Below are 16,018 nucleotides of genomic sequence, written 5' to 3'. Positions count from 1 at the left end.
CCGGCAGCCATTGGATGTCATACAGAGAATCAATTTGTGGCCGAGAACATACCCTGTACTCATTGGCCTTCGTTTTTTCTTCCTGTAAAATGACACAAACTTTCCCTTTTCAAAACAAAATCTGAAACATTTTGTTGAAGTCAAGTACATTTGCATACTTAATAAATGCTACCCATTAACTTGTGATTGTGACCAAAGCACAAACAAACCACTGTAGTGCATCCATAGCAAAGTAGTAACAAGCAAAAGAAGCAAGCAATGCCTTTAAATAAACATAAGTGAACATGTTTGCGGCCCTTTTAATTACTGAGCTGTAATCTGCATGCATTAGCTGTGCACTTATGCATGGATAAGCAGAAATGAGTGTGTATGACGGTGGGGGCGGAGGAATGGATATATGTATGACCTGGAAAAGATGGTATCTGATCGATTCACATGACCTGTCACAGAATACAGGCCACAGGCTCGCAGCGTTGGGGAGTCGACCCCCATAGTGACAATCAACAATTAAAAGAAAAACAGCAGCAGTGGTGGAACATTTTCATTTTCTTCATTATCCCTGATTTGGGTATTTTCAACATTTTAGGGCCACATGCTGAAGCACAGAAATGGCAGACGGCACATCTAGGGATGATAAAAGCAAAAACATTTGGTCAGTGATCTTGCATATACTGTAGTTACAACAGTTTCCCAATCACTAAGCTGTTTTTTTCCTCATTCTGCCTGTCCTGTGAAAGTTGGCTAAACTTGTGGGATGGGAGTTGGGTGTCTCTTTGTGCCTGTGCGTCTTCTTTTGTGTTTTCAAGCAAAAAGGAAGACATATTTTTTCTTTGCAGGTAATGTGAAAATAAGTGCTTGCCCTAAAAAAAAAAAAAAAAAAAAAAAAAAAAAAAATGTCCCATCAAATGGCATGGCCTGGTTGCTCACAAGTCTGTTGTCAACCTCCAGCGCTCTCATGGTCTTTTTCATGTAGAGTGCTGAATTATTCATAAGCCTGTGCATGACAACATAACAAAAGTATATATCTTGTAATTATACGCAACATTTTTACCTACAATTGGCATCACATAACCACTGAACTTGAATATTGAGACACTAGCCAGGCTCTAAAATTATGCATTTGAATCATATGCATGTATTGTAACTTAAAATGACAAGATATGTAATTGTATTGGTTTTAAAAGCATGGGGCAATAACTAACAAACGGAAAACAACATATTTGCCTCAAGGTAATACTGCGCAAGATGTGCTGTGGCTCTACATCAGTTCCTTTTTGTATTTTGCTGCCCTCTATGCGGCTGTCCGTTGTTCAATATAAGTTTATCTTTCTCCCCTGCCATTCAGTTTTAAACTTATAGTTCCTGAAAGCAAAAAGTTGCAGAGTTTCTGTTTCCGGTTAATTGGATCTGATGTGTTGCAAAGTACCGGCACGTGAAACTGTGATTATCGCATCAGACTGTTTTCGGGCGATTGTTGAGCTGCTGTGCAGTGTTTGCTCGTCCTCACCTCAGGGAAGACTTTAATCCTGGTTGAATCTGCTCGTTTCGTCAAACCTCCATGTGATGATTCCTGTCTGAGCTGATTAGCCCGAGAGGCTTTTCATGAAGCAATAACAAGACGAGCCAAATAAATGACAGAATTTCCATCCCCGTGTGATTGGGTGTGACGACTAGGAGCTGATGAGCTGTCAATCATCAATTCTCATTAAGATGAGAGGACGATAGAGTGGGAATTTTGGCTGAATCTCGTTTGCTGGGATGATAATTAATTCCGTTTGGCTTATTTTCTTTTGTCTGTTATTCAGTCAGGTAATTGGTTTTACTGAGGAAAATAAAACACTTTTCATGGTTGTTATAATTTGCTTTATCCTGATATCGCTCTGGGTCTTCTGTTGTTCCTTGGTGGCTTTGATGGAAGAAAGTCACAGGACACGCCTCTTAATCAATTAATCATTTGGCATTATAAATAAATTGTATTCCTAACAGTATTACTTTTTCCAGTGACACATAATCTAATTACTTTTTCAATCATGATAACACCGTTACTATTATTGTCTTATTACGTTAACGATTAAATCATTGAAGCTTGTTTTCATCAGACCCTCACAAGACATTGGGTCTGCCAGGTGGGAACTGGCAACTTTCCCCACTATCGGATCCAACACACCACCAGTTGGTGATTGGTTGACAGTAATCAGATGTAGAGTAGAACAGGTGTTGACACAAACAAAAACAAGGAGGCTTCACACGAAGACACCAAGAATCGACAAGTCGTGACTTGTCAAGACTGAGGAAATGATAAACAACAGGAATGTGGAGCCAGATTAAATCTGCATGGGGAAGCTGCCTTCTTTAACCTGAAGTATAGACATGACTTTTGTTCCCTTAAGGAAAGAATGCACACAGCAAATGTGCATTAAGCCATGGACAAAATTAGTTCTCCACATCGGTGTTGAGCAATTCAAGCCTAATGGAACATTTTTCACTAACATATTCTATGAATTTAGGAGACAAAAATGCAAGAGGAGACAAAGACGGTGCTTTGCAACCAAAACAAATGAAGCTTTTTTTTTTTTTTTTTTTCTTCACCTGCACAAATTGGCAGCCATGTGAGGCTTATTCTGTGGAAGACATGCTGCCGTTGAGCGTCGGTGAATCTGGCTCATTCAAAACACATTGTGTACCATTTGTGTTTTAAAGTCCAATAAATATTATAGAACTGGTTAATTAAAATCAATCAATCAAAAATCCAAATCACTATAATTAATGTTTTGGAAGATTTACAAAAATATTGAAAAAAATACTTTACCTGGGAACTAATTGCTCATTTATGAAGAAGTAATTCAGTTACTTATACAATTACTTAAAAAAAAAAAGAAGTAAATATTTACTTCTGACATCACAAATTTTCTTCTGGTAGAATAAATAAAAATTCCCCCTGACATACACCAGCATCTTGACAACTGTGACAGGGACACATTTTCCAAATCTTCCTTCAGTTTTTCCTGATGGTGTGATAGTTGGTTGCTGCAGTACTTTTGTCAGCTTTGTATATCTCAACAGCATTTCTTTTTTTTTAAATCTAAATTTTGTATTTTGAGTGGTGCTATTGTAATTGCTTTTTCGACTTTTTTTTTGTCAGTAAACACTGGTTCTTTTGAGCCAAACATATGACATTCAAGGAATGTGTAGGACCATGTCGGAGTGCACACTCCACCCACCACACAAATGTCCACAACTGGCCACATTGTCTTCATCACTTTAGAAATAAAGCCATCATTCTAGCCAAGAGCGTTTCTCTTCCTCTTTTGTCATGCACATGCTTGCTTTGCAACAGTAGCAACAGTCCAAAATTTAATTGATAACGAGATAATTACTGCGGGGTACAAGTCTAACAAATATGATAAATTGACTCTCTATTTTCCTATTGCTCATCTAGTTGATAGCATTAAAGTGCCTGCACATTTTTTTTGGTCTGGTTAAAATTTCTGACTGCATATATTGGTTAATAAGTACTTAGGATTACTGCCTCACAGATTTTTATGATTTCGATTCTGTTTAATGATTCACTTCTTTATGGATTCTCTTATTGATCTTTTTTGGAGGGGGGATAAACAGGTAGATTACCATCCACTTTTTTTGTCTTTATTGTATCTATAAACAAGATAATGTTTAACAGTAATGAAACATTAGTTTGTAATGGATTAGTAGTGCAGGTGCACTAATAATTAATAAAGGAGATTAATGGACAGATATAATATGTGTGTCACAGCACTCTGGTTGGGAATCACCGCACAGAATGATACATGATTTTTAAGCAGTAATTAAGCAACCTGGCTGTCCTCCAATCAAAAGGGGAAATTAATTAGTATGAGTCTGAGATATATTTAAATTACAGTATGCATTCCAGTTGGCTGCTGGCTCGTTAGCGTGCATGTCTTGTCTTCTCTCTTCATCTTCTTTTTGTTGTTTCTGCAAATACTTTATCTACAGCCAAAAATGTTGTCCCTTCAGGTTTGATACCAACTCAGTAGTATATTTATTCCAGCCATCTGTGAGCTGGAGCATGCAGGGAAAACCTGCTCTCAGCAACTGCAATCTGATTTGACCATTGACAGAAAACTTCAAGTGTCTAACATTTACCATCTAATGTGTAAAGGCAAACCATGTATTTTTGCTCCAGTGATATATTTTTACTCTTTGTTTCATCAGTTACTCTTAAGTCTCTATCTGGTACAAGAGTGGACAAAAACTACACTCGGGGGCATCTTGGCTCTGCTGCTTTTTGTCTCTGATTGCAGCTTCAGCAACAATGACTATTGTTTGTATGCAAATGTTGGGTAATATCAAGCAAATCCACGTGGAACAATGCTTCATATAGCCACTGCCGACCCATATAAAGGAACTTTGTTATATGATCAGTGCTTTCGCTGGTCCATATTATCCTCATTAACATCACAAAAGTGCAATAAGAGGGTCTTATTGCATACAGAGATGATGATATTAGAGCTATAATAGCATTGAAATATTGCTTACATGCATCTTTGCCACATTATGTAACACAGTCCCTTTAGCTATATAAGATACATAGTTACCACTTTGATCACAATCCTTTCTGTGACGCGAAAAAAATTGCATTGAGATGCATTATACTGTATTTGGACTAATTTGTTACAATCCAAATTCACAATAATCATAGACCATCTCCGCTCACCTGTTTTCTGAGTTAGTTCATCTGATATTTGCAAGCCGAGCCCTTAAAAGGAACCCCGACTGTCATGACAAGCTTGCTCTATATTATTTATTTGGTTGTTACTAACATAACTATGAGAGTCATTTTTCAAAAATCATCTCCAGTTTAATACATTTTGTAGAAATTTTATTTAGACGTACGCCATTGTTATTTATGTCGGAACGCATTCAGTGCGTAGTGACGTAGATGGCGGTGGTTCTGTGCCGAGCAATGTGAAACGCCTATAAAGAAAGCAAGGCAAGCCTCCGTTACATTCCTAAAGGGACGATCGAAACTCTTGAATGCGTCTATTGAATGACGAGCGCAGCGCGTGGGGGAGCGTGACTCTCCCGATTGCACACACGTTGTTTCTTTTGGAAGGTTTACCTTGTTTTCTTGATAGGCGTTTCACATTTCACAAAAAAATAAAAATAAAAAATAGTCGATTGGTCGTTAAAAATATGAGAAGGAAAGTCGATTTTAAAAAGTGATAGCCCTAACTCAAACATCTTATAATTAGCAGATTAAGTGCTATCGGCGCCGATAATTGTCCCGGCTGATAATTGGTCTATCTTTAATATCGAAAATGAAATAAATGAGATTAGGGAGTAGGAACAGATAAGTTTATACTTAGTCAAGGTTACACACTAGCATTATAAATAGGGCTGCACTATGTTAGAAAACATGCCTTATCTGATATACCGTATTTTCCGCACTATAAGGCACACCTCATTATAAGGCGCACCTTCAATGTATGACATATTTTCAAACTTTTTTCCATATATAAGGCGCTACAGTAGAGGCTGGGGTTACATTATGCATCCATTAGATGGTACTGCGCTAAAGGGAATGTCAACAGGTCAGTCAAACTTTATTAATGGATTACAAACCAGCTTTCTGACAACTACATTCACTCCCAAAATGAATAAACAGCTGTTTTATTATTTTCTCTGAGGTAAAGTATTAGTATTAGCTAGCGATCCAAGATGGCGGGATCTTCTGCGCATGCGTGTCACCTATCGTGCAGGGTCACCGATAGCGTCTTGACAGCGAGAGACCTGTTGCGTCTCAATATTGATCCATATATAAGGCGCATGGTCAGCTTTTGAAAAAAAAAATTAAGGCTTTTAGGTGCGCCTTATAGTGCGGAAAATACGGTACTTGTTGAATATAGCGATATAGATTTTTTTTATTTTTATTTTTTATTTTTCCCAAAATAAGCAAGCTCTATGTATTCTTAGTTGATTAATTGTAATTACCCTAGTCAATGTTCAACTATTGGACGATGATGCACACTTAAGTTTGCATCTGACTAGTCAAATTCAGATAAAATCATACAATTCCATGTGAATACAATATGCATATTGCATGAGCCAATATCGCAATATCGCTATTTTTTTTCGATATATTGTGCAGCCCGAATTGTAAAGCATGCTTCCTGTGTTTGTGCTTGTGAATGAATTGGGTCATTAACATCCAATATTCATGTATTTTAAAGGGAGCAGCCCATCTTCAGCGCCCGAGCTCATGTTTTCCAGATCGACCCGGCTACAAAACGCAACTGGCTGCCGGCCAGCAAGCATGCCGTCACCGTGTCTTTCTTCTATGATGCCAGCCGCAATGTCTACCGCATCATCAGTGTTGGTGGGACTAAAGTGAGTGAAAGATTAGTATCCATATCAGCACTACAGTAGTCATGCACAGATCACACTTGTAAAGGCATCATAGAGACTGTGAGAGTCACACAGGGGTTTGCTAGAGCGGTCAGAGAAATCATCTTGCTCTCTGTAATAAAGCAGCACAGCGCTTTGACTCGTGCATCACTAAGTTTCATTGAGTTTGTTTACATCACTGCAGATGATTTATAACGCTTGAGAATTGCATCTGCACTTCCACTGTTTAAAGAGCCGCATCTCAACACTGCCCTGAAAAGCTTTTAAGGACAGATTAAAGCAACTGGCATTTTGCTAGACTAATCCCCATCCCATCAGATGGTTCACTTGACAAAGTTAGTGAACATATATTTTACAAGCTTTTTCACTTAGCTCTTTTATTGGATAGTTGAGGGATGTGACATCTATTGTGTCTGCCAACCTTTTTTTGAGCCACAATCTCACGGCACACCACTTAACTGAGCACAAATGTCACAAACAGTGAATTCACACTTGATTACGTACATTTTACCATGCATCTAGTGGAAGAGTATTTCATTGTTCGGCTTGTTGGCGTACGTCGCTCACATAGGTTATATGAAAAAAAAATTCTCTATTTTTTTGTATCAAGAATAAGAAACTAGCTTTTATTTTTAATTTGTTTTGGAGAAATCAGTAAATAGTTATTCTTGAAACGCCTCTATTTCCTTTGTAATATGGACAAAAATATATAATCCATGGTGACAAATCAAATAATGTATAACTTTTTTGGTTCATCCTGACTGCTGTAGTGGCTGTAACAAAACGCGCTATGTCATTACGGAGAAATTGAATGAAATGCATTCAGACATATTCACCAGAAATGTATTTAACCCGCTTTTCTCATTCTGATTGATGTAGTTGTTGGCTATTAATTACTGCAGTTCAAAATATAATGATATCTCTCATTACGGAGAAATAGGAGACTTTTTTTAATTTTTTTAAACAAAAATATTCACTTATTGACAAAAATATTCACTAAAAATTATGAAAACATCTTTTCTCATTCCATTTGGTATTGCTGGCAATGATAGGCTGATAGGCTACTAATTAATACAGGTCAGTATGTCATTATATCTGTCAATATGGAAAAGTGACAAAAAATATTCACCAAAATTCAATGAAAACACTTTTGATCATTTCATTTTGTGGAGGTGAAAATGGCGCTTTCTCAGGAACTCTCACTTAATGTCACCACAAACAAACATTTTGTGCTGATTGCTTTTATATTCACACAGGTTGAAGTGTATCGAGGACCAAAACTATCAAAATAAATAAATAAAAAGAAAGAAAGCAGTTTTGGACTAATACTAAAGTGTCGTGTCTCTCATACACAATAAATTCTGTAGAATAAATTTGACTCTAGTTAGAGTGGGGCCAAATAGACTCTGATTTTGAGTAATATTTACACTTCGAAAAGAGTAAAATAAAAAAATTGAATACAAAAAAGTCACTCAAGGGTTGAGGGACAAACCTTCAGCTTGGGAGACTGCCACACTACCCCCTGAGCTATTCCAATCCTACTGCTTGCTTATATCCAAGAGGAGACCAAACACATTGTTTTTGGTCTCTTGGAGTTAAGAAGATTCCAGCTGACACAAGCGATATACTAGCACACGACAGGAGCTGCGTGGCTCAGGGAGTAGATCGGCTGTCTCACAAGCTGGGGGTCATGAGTTTGTTTCTCAACCCTTGAGTGAGTTTTTGTTTTCAGTTCTTTATTTTACTCTGTTCCAAGTGTAAATATTACTCTAAAACTGAGATTATTTAGTCCCACTCGAACTCTCAGTCAAATTTATTCTACATAATTTACTGTGTACACTTGAAAAAAATGCAGAAACACTTACCAGCCATAAAATCCAAAATATTGCAGCAATTGTATATAATAAATAATAAATAATTATTATAAGTATAGGGCGGCACGGTAGTCGAGTGGTTAGCACGTCCGCTTCCCAGTTCTGAGGTCTCCGGTTCGAGTCCAGGCTCGGACCTTCCTGGGTGGAGTTTGCATGTTTTCCCCGTGCCCGCGTGGGTCTTCTCCGGGTACTCCGGTCTCCTCCCACATTCCAAAGACCTGCGTGGCAGGTTAATTGGGCGCTCCGAATTGTCCCTAGGTGTGCGTGTGAGTGTGGATGGTTGTTCGTCTCTGTGTGCCCTGCGATTGGTTGGCAACCAGTCCAGGGTGTCCCCCGCCTACTGCCCAGAGCCAGCTGAGATAGGCGCCAGCACCCCCCGCGACCCTTGTGAGGAATAAGCGGTCAAGAAAATGGATGGATGGATATTATAAGTATAAATAATTTCACAGGTGGATTAATATTAGTCTTGTCTCCCATACACATAAAAAAATGCAAGTGCAAGATACCATACCAGTTCAAAACATTGATCTTGTCGAAACAGATTCAACTTATTCTGCTTAAGCAGAAGATGATAAAATGTGATACAATGATACATTTTGCTATTTAGCTTAAGGTCAACTGTAAAGATTTGGGCTTGGAGCCTAGCTACTTCTTACTGTCGAGGTACCCGAGAGCAAAGCACCATCCCCATCACACAGCTCAAGAAGGGTGGGTGTGCACTGTTTGCACACCACTTTCACTCTGAATCTCTCTGGATCCCTGCATGTATGTAATCAGGCCCTCTTTGTGTTGTGCAACACAAAATTTACAGCAGAGGGTGAGTGGAATTTCCCGTTTAGGGATCATATTGAGTATTAAAAATGATAAAATTATAAAGGAGGGTGCAAAAGTAAGTATACAGTCGAATCACATTGGTGAAATTAGTGACAGATATGAGGAATGTATTTTTTTCCATTTTTTTCTACTTCAATTTATTTCCTGTATGATCAATTGAAGTGAAGTGGCATTACTAATTGTATACCTACTTTTGCACACCCCTGTATTTATGATTAATGAAATCATTGTAAAGAAAAATATTATTCCACTACCATTTTGGAAGCATTTGGAAGTTAAGAAAGAGAAATGACAAATGAACAAAACCATTTTGGTATTTAAAGGCTTTATTCATGTTTCTCCGAAAGGCTACAGTGTGACAGCCTGTGAAGAATGTGTCATTGAAAGTGACCTCCCTTGGAGAGCAAGTATAGAGGAGCTTGATAAAAGTATGTGTCTGAGGGCATGGAAATTTCCCTGCTAATTTTACCACACTACAGATACTGCAGGTGAAGATTTAGTTGGTGTAAATAAAATGTATAAGGAATAATATATAAAATTGCTTTATGCTTTAATGCAATTAAAATGCAATGTTATTATCTCATAAACTATATGCAATTCCATTGTGCGTGGCATGAACACTACAGTTAATTTTGGTATTAGCGCTATTCTTAATAATTTGCTGTGTACTACTTTTGGTTTACGGACAGTCTTGGCTGCAGAAGGCTCAGTTGTGCTTTTTATTGCGCTGCATAAACATCATTGGCTGTGTGTCTTACACTTTTTTTTTTTTTTTTTTTGCTCCAAATCAGCCCAAAGAAAATTAAAAACTGCTAGCGATGGTACTTATTTATTCACAATAAAGTGTGTTTTTACTTATGGTATTTCAATATTGTACAATATTTATTTTTAACCAAACATTGATTAAAAAAAAAAAAAAAAAAAAAAGTGTATCTGTTCTGAGATTAGTTGCATTTCCATTCATTTCAGCAGGAAACACTATATTGGTTTGTGAATGTTATAGAATGGATTGAGTTTGTCAACTGAGGTTCAACTGTAGTTGCACTTATATGCTACATTATTTGCATTACTTATTCATTGTTCTTTTGTTCTTCATGGTGATAGGCTATCATCAACAGCACCGTCACCCCTAACATGACCTTCACCAAAACCTCCCAGAAGTTTGGTCAATGGGCTGATAGCCGGGCCAACACAGTTTATGGGCTTGGTTTCTCTACAGAGCAGCAGCTGCAGCAGGTATCAATGAAAATGTACTTTTATTTATTAGTAGCTTTATAAACGAAATAGATTAGGAAAGGTTAATGACATACACATCAGTAAAGATTAAGCCTAATATGTTTGAAAGCAGTTTTGCAGATTGGAAAAAAAAAAAAAAAAAGCTTCTGTGCTGTATTTTGGAAAGGACCCTAGTACTGTACACACTAAGGCAGGGGTGGGCAAACTCGGAACGTGAGGGCCTGAGTCCTGCTGGTTTTGGAGGTTTCCCTCTTCCAACACGATGATTCCAATCAAAAGGATCGTTATCGGGCTTCTGTAGAGCTTACTGATTATATAGAGTTGGAGCAGGCCAACATCCAAAACCTGCAGTACTCCGAGTTTGCCAACCTCTGCACTATGGGTTGAACAACTTTAGATTTTTTTTGTAGTTGAGGCTCAGTTGATGAGATTTGAGTTGATGTAACTAACTGATGACATCATTTGTATTGTTTAAAGTGTTTGCCAAATGTTTGCCTTCGGTCTCCATATGCAAGCTAATTCCCCATCAGAGACACCAGTATACTATCCATTGCCCCTCGGCGCTGTTGCCCCACCCACGACTCATTTGTTTATCAAATCACATTCAGATTTCTTCACTGCCTTGCAGACAGTCGGAAATTGTCAAAGTTGAAGTCTAACAGTTCACGTAACACAATTGCGGGGTTGCTACTCTCACTACTAGGGGTGTGAATTGCCTAGTACCTGACGATACGATCTGTATCACGATTCATAGGTCACGATTCGATTCAATACCAATTAATCCCAATAGAATGTACAAGTCGATTGTTGCGATTTTTTTTAACTCAAATTTAGAAAATAGCATTCAGTAAACTTGTACATGTACACTGTAAGATTTGTATGAAAATTTATTATTTATTGATCTCAAACTTCAGTTTTATAACTGTGAGCCACAGTATTTAACAAACAGGTTGTAACCTTTTTTCATATTAGAATAGCATTGAAATAAAATATTAAGGCTTAATGTTCCATTAATATAACATTCTTCCATGCTTAAGGTGTGAAAGTTAGACGTTTTGTTGAATATTTTATATTTATTTTATATTTAAAAAATCGATTCGGCTGCCTATTGAATCGATTCGAGAATTACGAGCTTTAGTATCGCGATATATTGCCGAATCAATTTTTTTTAACACCCCTACTCACTACTATGTATTTTAAAAAAATCATAGGTGGAGGGAAGGCTTTGCATTGTAACAACCTTGCTACTGAGCATGCTTCATGGATTCTTGCTAGAATGGGGTAGATACCACGGACTTCCGACTTTGGGTTTCAGACATCAGCACCGTTTCCGGCCACTGCTGGCTGCGTTCCAACACTTGCACCCCCACCCCTGCGCCCTCCAACCGCGCTCTCCCGCCAATAGGCGTCTCAGCTCTCTAAAACGTGTGTGACTGTGAATTGTGATTGGGCGAGTGAGCAGTTGCTTGTTTAGTGATTGGCGGTAAAGGATTCATTTGTGTGTTTTTATTCCAACAGCTACTTTTGGGTATATGTGTTTCACCTCTTTGTCCACCTTCAGTTTGCAGAGCAATTTAAGGAGGTGAAGGAGGCGGCTCGGCTGGCCAGAGAGAAATCCCAGGAGAGGTACGAACTGGCCAACCCTGCTCTCAACATCGCTGCTCCACAGGTGAAGCATTAGCACCTATGTACAATGTTGTTTGTTTACACTAACACTGTTGTCCCACCATAGCATAGGTCTACTCATATACTGTAGGTGTTTAATTGTGCTCATTTTACAAATTTTTTTCATTTAATAAGGTACTTCCAAAATAAGTAAATATTCTCAGTCATTTCAGGTGCGCATCACTGAAACTTGTCTTCCCCAGGGATGACATTTTTTTGGCACAGCCACACCAAATTCACAACAGCCACATGTCAGCCCCGGTGTCTCATTAAAACTCAAATTGCAGATAAAAAGAATAAGACTGCTACAGTGGGTTTGAATATTCTTCTTTTTAAATGTTTTGTTCCTGATATTTAAAGTTTAAATGTGAGAATCAGAGATATATATAACAAAGGCAGGTTTATTCTTTATTTTGATTTTGTAATTTTTGAGAATTTGTATTACCGGTATGTATTTGTATTTAACCAGAACCCAAGACTACAGCTTGGAGCATATCCAGATCAACACTAAGCGTTAGTTTCTATTTTAAACCTATACAGAATCAGGAAGGATATTTCATGCTTGAAAACCATTAAGGCCTCTACTTTGGGGAGATGCATAGCTGAAGGTGTTTTTAAAGGGGTGACAATAGCCTGGACTGAGTGAAAGCAGCTGAATCATCCATAATTGAAGGCAATCTGGCTGCTGTTTGGAGGACAATGACAAACTTTTATCCTGCCAGCATCTTTGATTTCATGCTAGACTTGACATGTTGGAAGTTTGTTTTGGAGATATAAAAGTTTGTCAGATCTATTGATGAGAAACGTCAACCTGCAATCATAATGTATTTCTTTTAACACGTAGCACACAATGCTGCACTCAGTCACATGGATGAAACATCATAAGCATTGACATACAAGTTTTTTAAATATTTGAACCAGTGCCTGCTTGTTTTTTTTAAAAACACCTCATTCAGCCGCAGCATGACGATTTAATGAGGTATATATAACAAATTAAACATTCATGTAACAACAATACACTGTGCATATATTATTGCACTGCATCACACTACGAGGTATTTCCAAAATGTTTTTTTTTTTTTTTTTTTTTTTTTTTACTATTACTATTATTATTATAAAACACTGGTAACTACAGTCAACTACAATATTAAACATAAGAAAAGAATATCTCTGTGACCGTGTCATGAAGGTTCCTGTGACACCGAAAATTACTTTATCAAGAGGCTGTGAAAAACACTCCTGAGTCCTGAACTTAACAAAGATTAGTACTTAGAAATTCATTTGTACAATTTTAACTTAAATACATTTTGTCATCATTCTTGACATTTTGAAATAACTTCAATCATTTTTTGACATTTATGTGCTATAGGTTGTTGATAGACCAGAGATTGGTAGGTTAATGTTCAACAATACATCCCCTAAAGCTGGGAATGGGATGTCACCTTTTTCTGCTATTGTTGTTTTTAATGGTAATTGTACTTTTGTATTAGCGTAGCTTTAAAGTTGTAGTAAAGTACAGATCCAATACTTGCAAATAATTGAAAGAATATTGATGGGTCACATTTTGGTTGCATATCACAATTACAATGACACAGAACAAGTCACGACTTTCAAGGCATGAATCAAACCCTAGGTTTCTTTCAAAAAGCCGGAGATGAAATATTTTGTCATAGTGTGAGTGGGAAATGAAATTCCTGCCCCTGCATGTCTGCTTGGCATACAAGAGCTGCTGTAACAGCCAGTGTGGTCTTGATAAAGCTGCAAACACAAACCTCACCCTTTGGTGTGACTAAACCTAAAAATAATTATTTTGCGCTTTATAGCAAAGAAATTAGAATTTAACCAGATAGATTAACGACATTGGGATACCACTATTAGCTCGGAGCATTTTTCATTATGGAAACCAGGAACTGATGGGTGGTGCAAGGTCACAAACATGGACCCAGACACATCAGCATGTATTGATTTCTTGATGAGGCAGCTGCCATTGAATATGTGATGGAAATTTAGTATTGTAGTAGTCCGGCAATGCGCAACAGCAATTATGTCTATATCCATTTCTAATCAGCAGAATATTATGACAGTCAACGGGTCCTCTAGGGGCATGTTGCAATTTTGTTATACATAAAGCATATAGTCTGCTGTCTGCAGCCATATTGGCATTGGAAATGAGAATCTGTTCTAAAATGGATGAATAAAGTTGGCGTCGGTCTTCTCCGGGTACTCCGGTCTCCTCCCACATTCCAAAGACACACTTGGCAGAATACTTTTTTTTTTTTTTTTTTTTTTTTAAATGACACAAAAAAAATACAAGGGTGGTTCAGGGACTGAATCTCTGCACAGATCCAGAGTTTGGAATTTCCATGTTCTCGCTGTGCTCACATGGGTTTTCTACAGGTACTCCGGCTTCCTCCTACATACCAATTACATGCATGTTAGTTAATTGAATACTTTTCAATTGGTAGGAATGCAAGTTGTTGTTTTTTGTTTTGTTTTGTTTTTAAGTCTTTATGTTCCGATTAGCTGGTGACCAGTCCAGGATTTATCCAACTTCTTACCCAAAGTCAGCTAGAATGGCCTCCGACGCCCGTGACCCCAATTATTGTACACCATAGGGAAGCAATGCATTCAAAATACATCTGTCATACAGTGGAAAAACCTGCAAAACTCTCTTATTTTGTTTTCCACTTCACTTAGGCTTAAGATGGTCTGTTACATGAGCAGATGTGTACACTGCAGCCTTTGGAATATAAAGACAGCAGGCAGTAAGGTGTAGTGTTTTATAAGGTCATAAGTACTTATTATACCAACTATGAATTTGAATTATTTGTTTTACACAGACATTTTGTTTGCTGAAAGGGTGTAGAATTTTCCGATTTTACATCATTCATTCATTTTACAAACCCACTATTAATTTCAATAATACACCAAAAAAAATGTTCTATCACATCAGCATACTTTTTAAAAAATGTAATTGTAGGTCTAATAATTGATAATTATATTATAACATCTTACAGGGGGATGACAGTAGATGGCACTAAATACACACTACACACTGTCCCTTTAAATTGGAAGCCACGTCAGAAATTTTCTATGCAATAAAATGTTCTATGTGCCCCCACTAGTCTAAGCAGGGCAGTTTGATCAATATTATGGTTGTGGAATAAGACGTCAACAGAAAAATCCACCCATTTTGATCAATCTCTGGGGTCTGGCATTTGCACTATTTCTTTTACTGTCACCTGCTGTGAACTGCGTTTGACTTCACAGTGCCCACGGGCTCAGCTTGCGAATAATCTGTTTTCTGGGTTTAGTTATGTGGTGTTTGCAAGGTCAGCTCGTGGGTATTTCAGTCGACAGCAGGTGGAAGTACGAGACAAAATAGCAACCATCAGACGGATAAAAACATATTGACCATTAGCACTTTGCTTAAAGAACATTCATTCTCCGAACCGCTTATCACTATAGGGTCACGGGCATGCTGGTGCCTGTCAGCTGTTGTCAAGGGAGTGACAAGGAACTCCTATACTATACGGATTTAAACCTACGACTTCATGTTTATGAGGCGGACGTGCTAACCAGTGTACACAGTGTTGCATTGCTTAAATATACAAAGAAAAAAAACGTACTTAATAATTATTCAATTTATTCTTTTTAATTACATTAACAAAATGATGTTTGTTTTTTAAATAAATGTGTAAAATGTACTCAAAATGCTCCTTGTAAAAGTTACTTAGAATTTCTGAGTGAAAAACTTTACTAGTTTTTTTCAAGTAAACATTACTCTTGTGAGGCAGCATGGTGGCTGACTGGTTAGCACGTCCGCCTCCCAGTACTGAGGACGGAAGTTCGAGTCCAGGCTTCGGCTTTCCTGGGTGGAGTTTGCATGTTGTCCCCGTGCCGGCGTCGGTCTTCTCCGGGTACTCCGGTCTCCTCCCACATTCCAAAGACACACTTGGCAGGTTAATTGAACACTGTCTGAATTGCCCCTAGTGTTTGTGTGA

At 37.8% G+C, this 16,018-nt stretch overlaps 1 protein-coding gene across 2 annotated transcripts in view; it reads left to right on the top strand.

Annotated features, from left to right (window-relative positions):
* homer3b (homer scaffold protein 3b) overlaps positions 1 to 16,018 on the top strand; it is a 45,911-nt gene that overhangs the window by 10,191 nt on the left and 19,702 nt on the right. For both annotated transcript variants that reach the window (XM_077534838.1, XM_077534837.1), the window contains 3 exons: positions 6,231 to 6,387; positions 10,218 to 10,349; positions 11,911 to 12,018. In XM_077534838.1, coding sequence (XP_077390964.1) covers positions 6,231 to 6,387; positions 10,218 to 10,349; positions 11,911 to 12,018 — 397 coding nt within the window. The remainder of the gene's footprint in view (positions 1 to 6,230; positions 6,388 to 10,217; positions 10,350 to 11,910; positions 12,019 to 16,018) is intronic.

This window comes from Festucalex cinctus, chromosome 10, assembly GCF_051991245.1.
Source record: "Festucalex cinctus isolate MCC-2025b chromosome 10, RoL_Fcin_1.0, whole genome shotgun sequence".
NCBI lineage: Eukaryota > Metazoa > Chordata > Actinopteri > Syngnathiformes > Syngnathidae > Festucalex > Festucalex cinctus.
Note: the sequence above shows the minus strand (reverse complement) of the source record. Positions and strands in the feature narration are given on the sequence as shown.